The 18,795-nt window shown below is 47.8% G+C and overlaps 1 protein-coding gene across 3 annotated transcripts in view; it reads right to left on the bottom strand.

Moving 5' to 3' along the window:
- SUPT6H (SPT6 homolog, histone chaperone and transcription elongation factor) overlaps window positions 1-18,795 on the bottom strand; it is an 893,672-nt gene that overhangs the window by 245,701 nt on the left and 629,176 nt on the right. For all 3 annotated transcript variants that reach the window (XM_069226188.1, XM_069226189.1, XM_069226190.1), the window contains exon 25: window positions 9,869-10,076. In XM_069226188.1, the coding sequence (XP_069082289.1) occupies window positions 9,869-10,076 (208 nt within the window). The remainder of the gene's footprint in view (window positions 1-9,868; window positions 10,077-18,795) is intronic.

Below are 18,795 nucleotides of genomic sequence, written 5' to 3'. Positions count from 1 at the left end.
GGTTCTCAGGCCTCGGTTGGGCCCACTTCTACTTGGACTGGGGGGTTCGGGTGCAGTGGTGCTTTCAGGTGTCAGGTTTGCAGCAGTCCAGGGCTCTCATGGTTTTTGGTTTCCAGCAGAAAGAGGCTGTGTGTGTGTGTGTGTGGGGGGGGGGGGGGGCAAACTGTGGTCCAGTCTGGTCAAACCCAAGGGGGAGCTCAACTCTTGAGGGTCCCTACTCTTCAGGGTCACCATCAGTTTACTCGTACTCAGGCTGTGGGGCTCGGGTGCAGTGTTGTTTTGTCTGGCTGGGTTGCAGAGACTCTTTCTCTCGGTCTGTCTTTTGGGGGTGCTAGCTGTTTCGAAGAGTGCTGGCAGCCTTCCCAGGCCTTTTAGAGTCTGCTCAGCTGCAGGCTGAGTCGTCTTTTGCACAATTGTCGGGGACAGCAGGCAGGCTCGTAGGGTTGGTGCCAAGTAAGTCACTGCTCCTCTGTCCTTGTTTCATGCAGCTCTTTAGTGGCCATCTTCTTGGGTCAGTAGAATCTGTTTTCCTGGTGCCGGGGTACCCCTCTAAATACTACTTTTAGGGGTGTTACGGGGAGTGAAGGGTAGTAGCCAATGAGCTACTTCCCTTGGGGTCACTACACCCCCTATATGACCACTTCTTTAGGGGTGTGTCTGACCTGGGTGTACCCCATGCCACTTAGCATAGCTAACTTCCTGTCTGTCCTGCTTCCAAATGGGTCTCCAGGTAGGGGGTGGCATCCTGTAGGACTGGGGGATCCCGGGGTCGCATATCAAAGGCATTTTGGACACTGAAATCTTTGGCCCTGGTATGCTAAATCACTAGCCATCCTGTTGGAGGTGTGCACACCTTCCTCCCGAGCAGGAATTGTTTCTTGCCTCCTAGAGCATCTCACTTGCACGGGGTGAGAAACCTGTCTGTGGTGGCAGGCTGGACTGTGCCAGTCGGCCAGCACATTAGATGACTAGTAGGTTTCAGGGGCTACCTCTAAAGATTCCTCTTGGTTGTATGTGTTTATAAATCCATCACAAGAATCAGTGTGAGCTTATTATTTCGAGGTGTTTGATACCAAACACCACAGGTTTCATATATATCTGACCTGAGGTCCGCCCCTCACCAGTTATTTGACTCTTAGAGCAGGCAGAAACATGTTAACACTTCATAGGTTGATGAGGTCATGGTACTTTTGAACGCCCAGTAATTTGTGTATTCCGATTTTAACCATATCTGTGGTACCACATAATAAAGTATATAACTGTGGTATACTTTAAGGTATTTTTAAATATAAACTGGATCCCTGTATTATCCATGAAAAGAATAGATCTTAAGAACTCTCCCATTAATTGAGGTTTTGTCTACCTTGGTAATACCATCTTACCAGAGTGGGATGTGGTGGTGTAAAGAAATGACTCCCTGTTGCAGTTACCCCCCACTTTTTGCCTGATACTGATGCTGACTTGACTGAAGTGTGCTGGGACCCTGCTAACCAGGCCCCAGCACCAGTATTCTTTCACCTAAAATGTACCATTGTCTCCACAATTGGCACAACCCTGGCACCTAGGTAAGTCCCTTGTAACTGGTACCCCTGGTACCAAGGGCCCTGATGCCAGGGAAGGTCTCTAAGGGCTGCAGCATGTCTTATGCCACCCTAGGGACCCCTCATTCAGCACAGACACACTGCTTGCCAGCTTGTGTGTGCTGGTGGGGAGAAAATGACTAAGTCGACATGGCACTCCCCTCAGGGTGCCATGCCAACCTCACACTGCCTGTGGCATAGGTAAGTCACCCCTCTAGCAGGCCTTACAGCCCTAAGGCAGGGTGCACTATACCACAGGTGAGGGCATATGTGCATGAGCACTATGCCCCTACAGTGTCTAAGCAAAACCTTAGACATTGTAAGTGCAGGGTAGCCATAAGAGTATATGGGCTGGGAGTCTGTCAAAAACGAACTCCACAGCTCCATAATGGCTACACTGAATACTGAGAAGTTTAGTATCAAACTTCTCAGAATAATAAACCCACACTGATGCCAGTGTTGGATTTATTAAAAAATGCACACAGAGGGCATCTTAGAGATACCCCTGTATTTTACCCAATTGTTCAGTGTAGGACTGACTGGTCTGTGCCAGCCTGCTGCTGAGAGACGAGTTTCTGACCCCATGCGGTGAGAGCCTTTGTGCTCTCTGAGGACAGAAACAAAGCCTGCTCTGGGTGGAGGTGCTTCACACCTCCCCCCTGCAGGAACTGTAACACCTAGCAGTGAGCTTCAAAGGCTTAAGCTTCGTGTTACAATGCCCCAGGGCACTCCAGCTAGTGGAAATGCCCGCCCCCTGGACACAGCCCCCACTTTTGGCGGCAAGTCCAGGAGAGATAATGAGAAAAACAAGGAGTCGTCACTGGCCAGTCAGGACAGCCCCTAAGGTGTCCTGAGCGGAGCTGACCCCTGCCTTTAGAAATCCTCCATCTTGTAGAAGGAGGATTCCCCCAATAGGAATAAGGATGTGCCCCCCTCCCCTCAGGGAGGAGGCACAAAGAGGGTGTACCCACCCTCAAGGACAGTAGCCATTGGCTACTGCCCTCCCAGACCTAAACACGCCCTTAAATTTAGTATTTAAGGGCTCCCCTGAACCTAAGAATTTAGATTCCTGAAACTACAAGAAGAGGACTGCTGAGCTGAAAGACCCCTGCAGAAGAAGAAAAGAAGATACCAACTGCTTTGGCCCCAGACCTACCGGCCTGTCTCCTGCCTTCTAAAGAAATCTGCTCCAGCGACGCTTTCCCCAGGACCAGCGACCTCTGAATCCTCAGAGGACTGCCCTGCTTCAAGAAAGACAAGAAACTCCAGAGGACAGCGGCACTGCTCCAAAAAGACTGCAACTTTGTTACAGAGGAGCAGATTTAAAGACCCCTGCAAATCCCCGCAAGAAGCGTGAGACTTGCAACACTGCACCCGGCGACCCCGACTCGACTGGTGGAGAACCAACACCTCAGGGAGGACCCTCCGGCGACTCCGAGACCGTGAGTAACCAAAGTTGTCCCCCCTGGGCCCCCACAGCGACGCTGCAGAGGGAATCCCGAGGCTCCCCCTGACCGCGACTGCCTGACTCTAAAGTCCCGACGGCTGGAATAGACCCTGCACCCGCAGCCCCCAGCACCTGAAGGAACGGAACTTCAGTGCAGGAGTGACCCCCAGGAGGCCCTCTCCCTTGCCCAGGTGGTGGCTACCCCGAGGAGCCCCCCCCCTTGCCTGCCTGCACCGCTGAAGAGACCCCTTGGTCTCCCATTGACTCCCATTGGAACCCCCACCGCTTGTTTGCACACTGCACCCGGCCGCAACCGCGCTGCTGAGGGTGTACTTTTTGTGTGGACTTGTTTCCCCCCCGGTGCCCTACAAAACCCCCCTGGTCTGCCCTCCGAAGACGCGGGTACTTACCTGCTGGCAGACTGGAACCAGGGCACCCCCTTCTCTCCATTGAAGCCTATGCGTTTTGGGCACCACTTTGAACTCTGCACCTGACCAGCCCTGAGCTGCTGGTGTGGTAACTTTGGGGTTGCTCTGAACTCCCAACGGTGGGCTACCTTGGACCCAAAACTGAACCCTGTAGGTGGGTTACTTACCTGCAAAAACTAACAATACTTTACCTCCCCCAGGAACTGTGAAAATTGCACTGTGTCCACTTTTAAAACAGCTATTTGTGTTTTATGTGAAAAGTATATATGCTACTATAATTATTCAAAGTTCCTAAAGTACTTACCTGCAATACCTTTCAAATGAGATATTACATGTAGAATTTGAACCTGTGGTTCTTAAAATAAACTAAGAAAATATATTTTTCTATAACAAAAACCTATTGGCTTGGAATTGTCTCTGAGTGTGTGTTCCTCATTTATTGCCTGTGTGTATGTACAACAAATGCTTAACACTACTCCTTTGATAAGCTTACTGCTCGACCACACTACCACAAAATAGAGCATTAGTATTATCTCTTTTTGCCACTATCTTACCTCTAAGGGGAACCCTTGGACTCTGTGCATGCTATTCCTTACTTTGAAATAGCACATACGGAGCCAACTTCCTACATTGGTGGATCAGCGGTGGGGTACAAGACTTTGCATTTGCTGGACTACTCAGCCAATACCTGATCACACGACAAATTCCAAAAATGGTCATTAGAAATAGATTTTTGCAATTTGAACTATTTTTCTAAATTCTTTAAAGTCCTGCTAGGGCCTTGTGTTAGTCCCTGTTAGCATTGCTTTTAGAGTTAAAAAGTTTGCTAAAAGTTTGAATTAGATTCTAGAACTAGTTTTTAGATTCTTAAAAAGTATTCCAACTTTTAGAAGCATAATGTCTAGTACAGATGTGAATGTGGTGGAACTCGACACCACACCTTACCTCCATCTTAAGATGAGGGAGCTAAGGTCACTCTGTAAAATAAAGAAAACAACAATGGGCCCCAGACCTTCCAAACTACAGCTCCAGGAGCTGTTGGCAGAGTTTGAAAAGGCCAACCCCTCTGAGGATGGCAACACAGAGGATGAAGATAGTGACTTGGAGGAAAATTCCCCCCTACCAGTCCTATTTAGGGAGAACAGGGCCCCTCAAGCCCTGACTCCAAACATAATAGTCAGAGATGCTGGTTCCCTCACAGGAGGGACCAACATCTCTGAAATCACTGAGGATAACTCCAGTGAAGAGGACATCCAGTTAGCCAGGATGGCCAAAAGATTGGCTTTGGAAAGACAGATCCTAGCCATAGAAAGGGAAAGACAAGAGATGGGCCTAGGACCCATCAATGGTGGCAGCAACATAACTAGGGTCAGAGATTCTCCTGACATGTTAAAAATCCCTAAAGGGATTGTGACTAAATATGAAGATGGTGATGACATCACCAAATGGTTCACAGCTTTTGAGAGGGCTTGTGTAACCAGAAAAGTAAGCAGATCTCACTGGGGTGCTCTCCTTTGGGAAATGTTCACTGGAAAGTGTAGGGATAGACTCCTCACACTCTCTGGAAAAGATTACAGAATCTTATGACCTCATGAAGGGTACCCTGATTGAGGGCTTTGGATTCTCCACTGAGGAGTATAGAATTAGATTCAGGGGAGCTCAAAAATCCTCGAGCCAGACCTGGGTTGATTTTGTTGACTACTCAGTGAAAACACTGGATGGTTGGGTAACTGGAAATGAAGTGCATGACTATGTTGGGCTTTATAATTTGTTTATGAAAGAACACATTTTAAGTAACTGCTTCAATGAAAAGTTGCATCAGTATCTGGTAGACCTAGGTCCAATTTCTCCCCAAGAATTGGGAAAGAAGGCAGACCACTGGGTCAAGACTAGGGTAACCAAAACTTCCACTGGGGGTGACCAAAAGAAAGGGGTTACAAAACCTCCTCAGGAGAAAGTGGGTGACACTAGAAACAAAGAAAAAGAGTCCTCTGTAGGCCCCCAAAAACCAGAACAGGTGGGTGGGCCCCAGGGCACAACCCAAAACAAAGGTGGGTACCAGGGTAAGAACTGGGATGCCACTAAGGCATGGTGCCATAACTGTAGACAGACAGGACACCACACCAAGGACACTTCCTGTCCCAAAAACAAACCCCCCAGCAAAATCCCAGGGGTGACCAGTGTAGCCATTGGGGATGACTCCTCAGATGAGGAGGTCTTCATAGCCTTCAGCTGGAAAAAGGGCCCAACAGGTGAGTTGGAGATTCCAGAGGGAAGTAGACACTTCCACCACCTACTGGTGAATGGAATCCCAGCCACTGCCCTGAGAGACACTTGTGCCAGTCACACTATTGTGCATGACAGGCTGGTGTTCTCAAACCAGTACATCCCAGGGGAGACTGCCAGAGTAAGAGTTAGCCCAGACAGGGTCACTGATAGGCCTGTGGCTTTTGTGCCCATAGAAGTGGGTGGTACTTTTAGCTGGAGAAGGGTGGTAGTCAGTACAGACCTCCCCCTTGATTGTCTCCTTGGAAATGACTACCCAGAGGTTAGTCAGAGCCCAAGAGAGGAACTGCTCCAGTGCCAGTCCTCTCCCAAGGTTTCTGGAGGTCCTGCCCCTGCAGTAACTGCAAGCAGGCCCCAGAAGAAAAAGAAAAGAAAACAGTGTAGGAAGGGTGGACAACCTTTAGCCAAGGTTCCAGCAAGCCAAGGAGATTCTGCTCCAGTAGGGGAGAACTCCAAAAGTGGCACTGGTAAAGTCCAGCCTGACCCACAAGAAGTCCTGGCTAGTCAGGCAACTGTTAAACCTGAGTGGGTGGCTCCTCAGCTAACGGAAGAAAGAGTGGAAGAAGGGTGTTTACTACTAGATGTGGTAACCCCCCACTCTAATTCAGCAGACAGGCACCCTGAACCCAAAGAAGCCTGTAACTTAGCCCCTTCCCTTGTAGGTGAAGAGCTAAAGGTGTGGTTCTGGGCACTGACAGCTGTCAGTGGCCTCTGCTGGGTGTTAGCCTTTATGGCTGCACTATCCTTGGCATGGTGGTCAAACCCCATGCCAAATAGCACGTTAGGCCCCCTGACCCTGTTGGTCATGGTGGGGTTACACCAGCTCTGGGTAACCTTTTTGGGTAAGCTAGGGGTGACCCTGGCTAAAATAAGATTAGCAGAGGTGGATACCTCTAACCCCAAAATAGAGAGACTGGGTGGAGACATAAAAAGCACAGACAAGAGGCAATTCAGACTAGGTCCTATTACTGTGGAAGTGGGTCAGTTCCCCAGAGGGAATGACCTGAACAGGAGGATGTAAGGCAGAGAAGCAACAAGCCAGCCTATTTCCTCTACTCTTCCTCGCCTGACAGACTAGGAAGACTCTCCCAGCTTTGGCTGAGTCTCCTGGCCTGTGGGCTGGGGGGGCTTGTGTAAAGAAATGACTCCCTGTTGCAGTTACCCCCCACTTTTTGCCTGATACTGATGCTGACTTGACTGAAAAGTGTGCTGGGACCCTGCTAACCAGGCCCCAGCACCAGTATTCTTTCACCTAAAATGTACCATTGTCTCCACAAAGGGCACAACCCTGGCACCTAGGTAAGTCCCTTGTAACTGGTACCCCTGGTACCAAGGGCCCTGATGCCAGGGAAGGTCTCTAAGGGCTGCAGCATGTCTTATGCCACCCTAGGGACCCCTCATTCAGCACAGACACACTGCTTGCCAGCTTGTGTGTGCTGGTGGGGAGAAAATGACTAAGTCGACATGGCACTCCCCTCAGGGTGCCATGCCAACCTCACACTGCCTGTGGCATAGGTAAGTCACCCCTCTAGCAGGCCTTACAGCCCTAAGGCAGGGTGCACTATACCACAGGTGAGGGCATATGTGCATGAGCACTATGCCCCTACAGTGTCTAAGCAAAACCTTAGACATTGTAAGTGCAGGGTAGCCATACGAGTATATGGGCTGGGAGTCTGTCAAAAACGAACTCCACAGCTCCATAATGGCTACACTGAATACTGGGAAGTTTAGTATCAAACTTCTCAGAATAATAAACCCACACTGATGCCAGTGTTGGATTTATTAAAAAATGCACACAGAGGGCATCTTAGAGATACCCCTGTATTTTACCCAATTGTTCAGTGCAGGACTGACTGGTCTGTGCCAGCCTGCTGCTGAGAGACGAGTTTCTGACCCCATGCGGTGAGAGCCTTTGTGCTCTCTGAGGACAGAAACAAAGCCTGCTCTGGGTGGAGGTGCTTCACACCTCCCCCCTGCAGGAACTGTAACACCTAGCAGTGAGCTTCAAAGGCTCAAGCTTCGTGTTACAATGCCCCAGGGCACTCCAGCTAGTGGAGATGCCCGCTCCCTGGACACAGCCCCCACTTTTGGCGGCAAGTCCAGGAGAGATAATGAGAAAAACAAGGAGGAGTCACTGGCCAGTCAGGACAGCCCCTAAGGTGTCCTGAGCTGAGGTGACTGACTTTTAGAAATCCTCCATCTTGTAGAACGAGGATTCCCCCAATAGGAATAGGGATGTGCCCCCCTCCCCTCAGGGAGGGGGCACAAAGAGGGTGTACCCACCCTCAAGGACAGTAGCCATTGGCTACTGCCCTCCCAGACCTAAACACGCCCTTAAATTTAGTATTTAAGGGCTCCCCTGAACCTAAGAATTTAGATTCCTGAAACTACAAGAAGAAGAGGACTGCTGAACTGAAAGACCCCTGCAGAAGAAGAAAAGAAGACACCAACTGCTTTGGCCCCAGACCTACCGGCCTGTCTCCTGCCTTCTAAAGAAACCTGCTCCAGCGACGCTTTCCCCAGGACCAGCGACCTCTGAATCCTCAGAGGACTGCCCTGCTTCAAGAAAGACAAGAAACTCCTGAGGACAGCGGCACTGCTCCAAAAAGACTGCAACTTTGTTACAGAGGAGCAGATTTAAAGACCCCTGCAAATCCCCGCAAGAAGAGTGAGACTTGCAACACTGCACCCGGCGACCCCGACTCGACTGGTGGAGAACCAACACCTCAGGGAGGACCCTCCGGCGACTCCGAGACCGTGAGTAACCAAAGTTGTCCCCCCTGAGCCCCCACAGCTACGCTGCAGAGGGAATCCCGAGGCTCCCCCTGACCGCGACTGCCTGACTCTAAAGTCCCGACGGCTGGAATAGACCCTGCACCCGCAGCCCCCAGCACCTGAAGGAACGGAACTTCAGTGCAGGAGTGACCCCCAGGAGGCCCTCTCCCTTGCCCAGGTGGTGGCTACCCCGAGGAGCCCCCCCCTTGCCTGCCTGCACCGCTGAAGAGACCCCTTGGTCTCCCATTGACTCCCATTGGAACCCCCACCGCTTGTTTGCACACTGCACCCGGCTGCCCCCGCGCTGCTGAGGGTGTACTTTTTGTGTGGACTTGTGTCCCCCCCGGTGCCCTACAAAACCCCCCTGGTCTGCCCTCCGAAGACGCGGGTACTTACCTGCTGGCAGACTGGAACCGGGGCACCCCCTTCTCTCCATTGAAGCCTATGCGTTTTGGGCACCACTTTGAACTCTGCACCTGACCGGCCCTGAGCTGCTGGTGTGGTAACTTTGGGGTTGCTCTGAACTCCCAACGGTGGGCTACCTTGGACCCAAAACTGAACCCTGTAGGTGGGTTACTTACCTGCAAAAACTAACAATACTTTACCTCCCCCAGGAACTGTGAAAATTGCACTGTGTCCACTTTTAAAACAGCTATTTGTGTTTTATGTGAAAAGTATATATGCTACTATAATTATTCAAAGTTCCTAAAGTACCTACCTGCAATACCTTTCAAATGAGATATTACATGTAGAATTTGAACCTGTGGTTCTTAAAATAAACTAAGAAAATATATTTTTCTATAAAAAAAAACCTATTGGCTGGAATTGTCTCTGAGTGTGTGTTCCTCATTTATTGCCTGTGTGTATGTACAACAAATGCTTAACACTACTCCTTTGATAAGCTTACTGCTCGACCACACTACCACAAAATAGAGCATTAGTATTATCTCTTTTTGCCACTATCTTACCTCTAAGGGGAACCCTTGGACTCTGTGCATGCTATTCCTTACTTTGAAATAGCACATACGGAGCCAACTTCCTACAGGTGGCCAATGATGAAGCATGCCACGTTATGTGGGTGAGACCATCTCATCCAAAATCTTTTTTTGGCCCATAAAAAGGGTCCAATAACCCAGGGACAAGGAGTTACGAATAGGAATTACCCGTCCTGTCAAAGACTGGCCACACTTGTTGTGACTTATGATTTGTCTCGGGAGGAAACCCAGCTTCTAAATCCTCCCTTCACTCAATGCGGTACTACGATTGAGTAAAAGATACCAGCATCATCCCACTCTAACCACCTCAAAACAGGGCTGTTTTGCATACAATACATATGGAGTGGAAGCACTGACCTGTCGCTCTAATTCCTCTGCAAAGGCATCCAAATCCAAATCTTTTAGCCTTTCTGGATTTTCCAAAATCTCCTCTAGTGCACCTGCTGGGTTTGCATCCTCAGCCGACTCATCATACTCCAGGGCATCCACTGCCATCTTTCGTGCCCACTCATATGTTTCAGGGTGGACTCTGGAACCATCCAGGACTTCAATGTAGGCATCAGTGCTAAATGGAGATTACAATGGGTAGAGAAAAAAAAATCACAATTTAGAAGCAATGCAAGAAGGACAGTTACCTTCATGGTGATTTCAAAAGTCCTCATTTTCTTTTCTTAACCGCTTATGAAATATCTGCACCACAGACAGGACCAGAAAAATGTCTTCCAAACAGATGACATCACATTAACAAGCATTGAAAAACCTGATATTTCTGGCTTTAATATTGCAAAGCAAGCAAAGACTGGGATTCTCACATGCAGTACACATGCACTGCATTCACAAACACTATTTATCAGATTAAAGCCTGGCATATTGGATTTTCCAGTGCGTGGGAAAAAGAAGCAAAAAAAGGAGTGCTTTCTGAACACTTACAGCTTAGAAACATTAACAATGTATAGAGTGTAACTCATTCTAATAAGAGCTAAGTCTTGCATCTGTTGCATAGAATAGTGGAAGAATTCCTGGTTAATATGAAGTTCTGTGAAAAACTTTGGAATAAAATGGGGGCTGCTCTCAGCCAGAATACCAAATGTGATTGTTATGATAGGAGCTTGAACCTCATCATTATTTCCTCCTAAAGAGATTGCGATTAGAAAGACCTGTTTTCAAGTCAAGAGGTCAATGACCATATGTCACAGATTTGAATGGCTTGTGTTAACTAATAAAGGACTCAAATTCCCACTGTAGATCAGGATTTACAATGAGAGAGCATATCGAGAAAACAATTGAAATGCTCGATTTTTGTATTTAAAGAGATACCTTGCAGACTATCAAGATTAGCAGTGACGATACAGACAATGCTAGACATGCTAGAAATTAATCCTTGCTATCAGGCTGAGATTTCCAGGTAACCTTTAAAAAAAACAACAACAAAAAAACAGCAAAGATTGTTGAAGGCCATAGGCTTTAACAACACTGTTTAGTAGCCGAATCAATTCATTTGAAACAACAAATTTCAGCCAATGAAGTAGAAATATTGAACTTTCCTACTCTACCTATAGGTCACCTGATCTCATATTTTGCAGCACAAAGTGTGGACAATACATATTATAGCAGTGAGCCTCTGACCACAGAGGTGGGAAGGTAGCATTTGAATAAATGAAAAACACCAAAGCCGGTGAACTGGAGTTACAAGTAACTAATTTATTTTCCGGCACTAAATCTTTCATATATTCACATGCAATGATCAGACAAGCAAGCAGTAATGAAAATGTCACTTACCCAGTGTACATCTGTTCGTGGCATCGGTCGCTGTAGATTCGCATGTTTTGCATAGCTCGCCATCTGGTGTTGGGCCGGAGTGTTACAAGTTGTTTTTCTTCGAAGAAGTCTTTCGAGTCACGGGACCGAGTGACTCCTCCTTTTGTCTCCATTGCGCATGGGCGTCGACTCCATCTTCTATTGTTTTTCCCCGCAGAGGGTGAGGTAGGAGTTGAATTGTAGTAATAGTGCCCATGCAATGGAGTGACTAAGTATGTACCTATTTAAGGTTGAGATGATACATATACAAATAGTTGAAGGTAACTTCCAAACTGCTACAGGCTCCCGGGGAGGCGGGTGGGCACATGCGAATCTACAGCGACCGATGCCACGAACAGATGTACACTTGGTAAGTGACATTTTCAGTTCGATGGCATCTGTCGCTGTAGATACGCATGTTTTGCATAGACTAGTAAGCAGTTATCTCCCCAAAAGCGGTGGCTCAGCCTGTAGGAGTGGAAGTAGTTTGAAATAATGTTCTTAATACGGCTTGACCTACTGTGGCTTGTTGTGCGGATAACACGTCTACACAGTAGTGCTTGGTGAATGTGTGAGGCGTAGACCATGTGGCTGCCTTACATATTTCTTGCATTGGGATGTTTCCTAGAAAGGCCATGGTAGCACCTTTCTGAGTGTGCCCTTGGTGTAATGGGCAGCTGTCGTTTAGCTTTAAGGTAGCAGATTTGGATGCATTTAACTATCCATCTGGCTGTACCTTGTTTTGATATTGGGTTTCCTGCATGAGGTTTTTGAAATGCAATAAATAGTTGTTTAGTCTTTCTGATGTTCTTTGTTCTGTCAATGTAATACATTAATGCTCTTTTGACATCTAATGTATGTAGTGCCCTTTCAGCTACGGTATCTGGCTGTGGAAAGAACACTGGAAGTTCCACTGTTTGATTTAGATGGAACGGTGAAATAACCTTTGGCAAAAATTTAGGATTAGTCCTTAGGACGACCTTATTCTTGTGTAGTTGTATAAAAGGTTCTTGTATTGTAAACGCCTGAATCTCGCTTATTCTTCTTAGGGAAGTAATGGCGATGAGAAATGCAACCTTCCAGGTTAGGAACTGTATTTCGCAGGAGTGCATGGGTTCAAAAGGTGGACCCATAAGTCTAGTTAGGACAACATTTAGGTTCCATGAAGGAACAGGTGGTGTTCTTGGTGGTATAATTCTCCTAAGGCCCTCCATGAATGCTTTAATGACTGGTATCTTATATAGGGAAGTTGAATAGGTAGTCTGCAGGTATGCAGATATTGCTGCAAGGTGTATTTTAATGGAAGAGAAAGCCAGGTTAGATTTTTGTAAGTGAAGCAAGTAACCCACTACATGTTCTGGAGTTGTGTGTAATGGTTGTATTTGATTAATATGGCAGTAGCAAACAAACCTCTTCCATTTACTTGCATAGCAGTGCCTGGTGGATGGCCTTCTGGCTTGCTTTATGACTTCCATACATTCTTGGGTAAGTTGTAAGTGCCCGAATTCTAGGATTTCAGGAGCCAGATTGCTAGATTCAGCGATGCTGGATCTGTGTGTCTGATCTTTTGGTTGTGTTGTGTCAACAGATCTGGCCTGTTGGGCAATTTGATGTAGGGTACTACTGATAGGTCTAGCAGCGTTGTGTACCAGGGGTGCCTTGCCCAAGTTGGTGCTATTAATATGAGTTTGAGTTTGTTTTGACTGAGTTTGTTTACCAGGTAAGGAAGGAGAGGGAGAGGAGGAAAAGCGTAAGCAAATATCCCTGACCAGTTCATCCATAGGGCATTGCCTTGGGACTGTTTGTGTGGGTATCTGGATGCGAAGTTTTGGCATTTTGCGTTCTCCTTCGTCGCAAACAAGTCTATTTGAGGTGTTCCCCAGAGTTTGAAATAGGTGTTCAGAATTTGGGGGTGAATTTCCCATTCGTGGACCTGTTGGTGATCTCGAGAGAGATTGTCTGCGAGTTGATTTTGGATCCCTGGTATAAATTGTGCTATTAGGCGAATTTGGTTGTGAATTGCCCAACGCCAATTTTTTTGTGCTAGCAGGCTTAACTGCGTGGAGTGCGTCCCCCCTTGCTTGTTTAGATAATACATTGTTGTCATGTTGTCTGTCTTGACGAGAATGTATTTGTGAACTATTATTGGTTGGAAAGCTTTTAGTGCTTGAAAAACTGCTAGAAGTTCTAGGTGATTTATATGCAGTTTTGTTTGATGTACGTTCCATTGTCCTTGTATGCTGTGTTGATCGAGGTGTGCTCCCCACCCTGTCATGGAAGCATCTGTTGTTATTACATATTGTGGCACTGGGTATTGGAAAGGCCGCCCTTTGTTTAAATTTATGTTGTTCCACCACAGAAGCGAGAGGTAAGTTTGGCGGTCTATTAACACCAGATCTAGAAGATGACCCTGTGCTTGAGACCACTGTGATGCTAGGCACTGTTGTAAGGGCCTCATGTGCAGTCTTGCGTTTGGGACAATGGCTATGCATGAAGACATCATGCCTAGGAGTTGTAATATCATCTTTGCTTGTATCTTTTGTGTTGGATACATGCGTTGTATGATGGTGTTGAAATTTTGAATTCTTTGGGGACTTGGAGTGGCTACTCCTTTTGTTGTGTCTACTATGGCTCCTAGGTATTGTTGTACCTTGCACGGCAGAATGTTGGATTTCGTGAAGTTGACGGTGAACCCTAGTTTGAAGAGGGTTTGTATGATCTGATTTGTGTGATTTGAGCACTCTATTAACGAATGGGCCTTGATTAGCCAGTCGTCTAGATATGGGAACACATGTATTTGCTGCCTTCTGATGTGTGCAGCGACTACTGCTAGACATTTGGTAAAGACTCTTGGTGCGGTTGTTAATCCGAAAGGCAGTACCTTGAATTGGTAATGTATTCCTTTGAATACAAACCTTAGGTATTTCCTGTGCGATGGGTGTATTGGTATATGGAAATACGCGTCCTTGAGGTCTAAAGTTGTCATGTAGTCGTGTAGTTTTAGCAATGGTAATACTTCTTGTAGTGTGACCATGTGAAAGTGGTCTGATTTGATGAATGTGTTCACTATTCTGAGGTCTAGGATTGGTCTCAGCGTTTTGTCCTTCTTTGGTATCAGAAAGTACAGTGAGTAAACTCCTGTGTTTATTTGTGTGTTTGGCACTAATTCGATTGCATTCTTTTGCAATAGTGCCTGCACTTCTATCTCCAGGAGATTGGAATGATGTTTTGTCAAATTTTGTGCTTTTGGTGGTATGTTTGGAGGGAATTGTAGAAATTCTATGCAATAACCATGTTGGATAATTGCTAGAACCCAAGTGTCTGTAGTGATTTCCTCCCATGCTTTGTAATAATGACTTATTCTTCCCCCCACTGGTGTTGTGTGGAGGGGGTGAGTGACATGTGAGTCACTGCTTAGTAGTAGGGGTTTTGGGGCTTTGAAATTTTCCTCTATTCCTAGGGAATTGCCCTCCTCTATATTGTCCCCGAAAACCTCCTCTGTACTGTCCCTGGTAACTGGACGGTGTTGCCTGTGAGGTGCTGGCTTGTGTGCTCTGACCCCGAAACCCCCCTCTAAAGGGTGTTTTACGGAATGTGCTGTAATTCCCTCTGCTCTGCGGGGAGTAGAGTGCGCCCATGGCTTTAGCAGTGTCCGTGTCTTTTTTGAGTTTCTCAATCGCTGTGTCCACTTCTGGACCGAACAGTTCTTTTTCGTTAAAAGGCATATTGAGAACTGCTTGCTGAATCTCTGGTTTAAATCCAGACGTTCGGAGCCATGCATGCCTTCTGATAGTTACAGATGTATTAATTGTCCGTGCAGCTGTATCTGCAGCGTCCATGGAGGAGCGGATTTGGTTGTTGGAAATGGTCTGTCCCTCCTCAACCACTTGTTTTGCCCTATTTTGTAGGTCCTTGGGCAGATGGTCAATGAGATGTTGCATCTCATCCCAATGGGCTCTGTCATAGCGCGCAAGTAGTGCCTGGGAGTTAGCGATGCGCCACTGGTTTGCAGCTTGTGCTGCGACTCTTACCAGCTGCATCGAACTTGCGGCTTTCTTTATCTGGGGGTGGTGCATCTCCAGATGTGTGGGAGTTGGCCCTTTTCCTAGCTGCTCCTACAACGACAGAGTCTGGTGGCAGCTGTGTAGTGATGAAAACCGGGTCTCTAGGAGGCGCCTTATACTTTTTTTCCACTCTTGGTGTGATTGCCCTACTTTTGACCGGCTCCTTAAAGATTTCTTTTGCGTGCCGGAGCATACCAGGGAGCATAGGCAGGCTTTGGTAGGAGCTGTGGGTGGAGGAGAGTGTGTTCAATAAAAAGTCATCCTCAACCTGTTCTGAGTGAAGGCTTACATTGTGAAATTGTGCTGCTCTAGCCACCACTTGAGAATACGCAGTGCTGTCCTCTGGTGGAGATGGCTTCGTAGGGTATGCCTCCGGACTGTTATCTGACACTGGGGCGTCGTATAAGTCCCATGCGTCTTGATCTTGGTCACCCTGGCTCATGGTGGTGTGAGCTGGGGAATGTGATGGAGTTTGTGCTGGTGAGACGTTAATCACAGGTGGAGGAGAGGGTGGTGGGGTAACTTTTTTTCACCACTTTTGTTTGTGGTGCTTGTTCAGTTTGGAACTCCAATCTTCTCTTTTTTCTAATAGGGGGAAGGGTGCTTATTTTTCCTGTCCCCCGCTTTTGCGTATGGTCTACATCAGTTGAGTGTAGCTCTTCCTCAAACCTATGCTTTTGCATTTGGGAGGTTAGCGAGTGCTCTTCTGTATAAGAGCCTGAAACTGGGTTGGTTGCAGTTTGTTTTGGCACCGAAACCCTGTCTGCATCTTTTTTCGGCTCAGAGGTGACTTTTTTCTTTTTCGGGGCCGAAACCTCTCGGCGTCGATCTTCTTCGGTGCCGCTGTCTCGGCGTCGAGCCGTGTGTATCTCGGTGTCGATGCTTGTCTCCAGCACTTTCTCGGTCCCGAGAAGGCTGCGTGCCGGTGTCTCGACCGGAGTCGGACGATCTCGGCACTGTTTGGGCCTTTTTCGGTGCCGACGGTCGGTCACCGAATTTATGGGTCGAGCCATGGCCTGGTGGCAGTGGCGTCCCCTGGGCCTTGTAAATCTTCTTCTGAGTGGTTTTCGACGTCTTACTCACGGTTTGTGTATCGTCGAATCCTTCAGAGTCCGATTCTTGGATCGAAAAGGTTCCCTCCTCTTCTTGTTCCTCGAACTCCCGGTGGGCTGTCGGCGCGGACGCCATCTGAAGTCTTCTGGCTCGACGGTCTCGGAGTGTTTTTCGGGACCGGAACGCATGACAGGCCTCGCAGGTGTCTTCACTGTGCTCAGGTGACAGGCACAGGTTGCAGACCAAGTGTTGGTCTGTATAGGGGAATTTATTGTGGCATTTGGGACAGAAACGGAACGGGGTCCGTTCCATCGGCGTTCTTCTGCACGCGGTCGGGCCGACCAGGCCCCGATGGGGGATCAAAAAAATTACCCCGAAGGGCACCGGAGCTCTTCGATCTTAGACGCGGTGTTGAATCTAACTACGCCGATCCCGAACGCAACAATACCGACGAAAATCTTCAGAAATTAGCTATCTTTCCGTTCCGAAACTCGGAGCGACAGGAACACGTCCGAACCCGATGGCGGAAAAAAAACAATCGAAGATGGAGTCGACGCCCATGCGCAATGGAGACAAAAGGAGGAGTCACTCGGTCCCGTGACTCGAAAGACTTCTTCGAAGAAAAACAACTTGTAACACTCCGGCCCAACACCAGATGGCGAGCTATGCAAAACATGCGTATCTACAGCGACAGATGCCATCGAACATATAATTTCAATAAAGCGGGAAGCAGGCTCACCTTATTGACATAGGTTTTGTAGAACTGCAAGTACCACTGCAGAGTCAACTACTACATTCACATCCAGGCAGTAAAGCCAGAATTTCCAAGTGGTTGCACAGTAAATGCCCTGTAAAGACACTCCAGCAAACACTGCTGCTGTTTTTGCCATGCATTTGGTGCAGTGTGCACTCACTTTGCCCTGGAAGACAAACTGTGCTTTGTTGTGATAGGAGATATAGGCAGGCAGCCAATGTGTGATCCATTAGTTGGACAATGGGAGGCCTTTTCTTGGAAGGCTGAATGAGACAACTGATTTGAAAAAGGTTAAGTCATTGGTTTTGTCCAAATAGACATGATGCACCCGCAGATATCCAGTGATAGCAAACATCCCTATGTAAAAATGGATGTATAAGGGAAAAATATCATAGGATCCCACCCACCAGGACAGGTTTTTGGAGGCCTACTGAGGACTCTTTCTTTACTTCTAGGAGTGTCACCTACTTTCTCCAGAGGATGCTTTGTAACCCCTTTCTTTTGGACACCCCCAGTGGCTGTCATGGTTACCTAGTTGTGTACACACAAACAATAAATGAAAACACACACTCAATGACAACTTCAGGGCAACAGGCTTTTATATAGAACATTTTTATTTTGTTAATTTATTTTTAGAAACACAAGATTCATTTAACAGGTAAGTACATTAAATGAAAAGGTACTTTGCATAGTAATACTTACGAGTTTGAAAAGAATCAATCTCGTTCACAGTTTTCTTTAAAACAGAAAAAAGCTAATTTATAAGTGGACACTGCAATTTTCAACAGTTCCTGGAGGAGGTAAGTAAAGTACAGTTTCTGAGGTAAGTACCACACTTACAGGTTCAGTCTCCAGGGCACAGGTAGCCCACCGTTGGGGGTTCAAAGCAACCCCAAGCACCCAGCACCAACAACACAGGGCCGGTCAGGTACAGAGGTCATACAGGAGCCAAAATAAAGTGTGCCCCTATGGAGACAGGGGGTACTCCCGTTTCGGTCTGCTTGCAGGTAAGTACCCGTGTTGTCGGAGGGCAGACCAGGGGGGTTTGGAGGAGTACTGGGGGTCCCCACGTAGGCACAAAAAACACACCCTCAGCGGCACGGGGGCGGCCGGGTGCAGTGTGCAAACAGGGTGTAGGGTTCTCAATAGAACTCTATGGAGGGACCTGGGGTGCTGCAGGAATGGCACAGGGGGGCCTCTCGGGCACACCACTGACTGGGTAAGGGCGAGGGCCGCCTGCTGGTCGCTGCTGCACCTGTGGTCGTTTTCTCACTGGATTGGGGACTGCGGGTGCAGTGCTACTCCAGGCGTCAGATATCTTCGTCCAAGGAAGTCGCGGTCAGGGGGGTCATCGGATTCCCTCTGCAGGCATAGTCACGGGGTGCAGAGGGGTCAGCCCAGGGTGGACACGTCGGAGTGTCCCTAAAGGGTGTCCTCTCTGGGTTGTTCGTTTCTTTGGACACGGGCCGGGGGCATCAGGCGCAGAGTAGTTGCACTCACACTTCTGGAGTGAGGTGAGAGTCCCTTTAAAGTTGGTTGCTTGGTCTCTTCTTTAGACCGGTCTGCTGTCCATGGAAGTTTCTTGGTCCTCGGTGAGGCAGGCAGTCCCCTTAAGG

This window comes from Pleurodeles waltl, chromosome 3_1 (genome assembly GCF_031143425.1).
Source record: "Pleurodeles waltl isolate 20211129_DDA chromosome 3_1, aPleWal1.hap1.20221129, whole genome shotgun sequence".
Classification (NCBI taxonomy): Eukaryota; Metazoa; Chordata; class Amphibia; order Caudata; family Salamandridae; genus Pleurodeles; species Pleurodeles waltl.
Note: the sequence above shows the minus strand (reverse complement) of the source record. Positions and strands in the feature narration are given on the sequence as shown.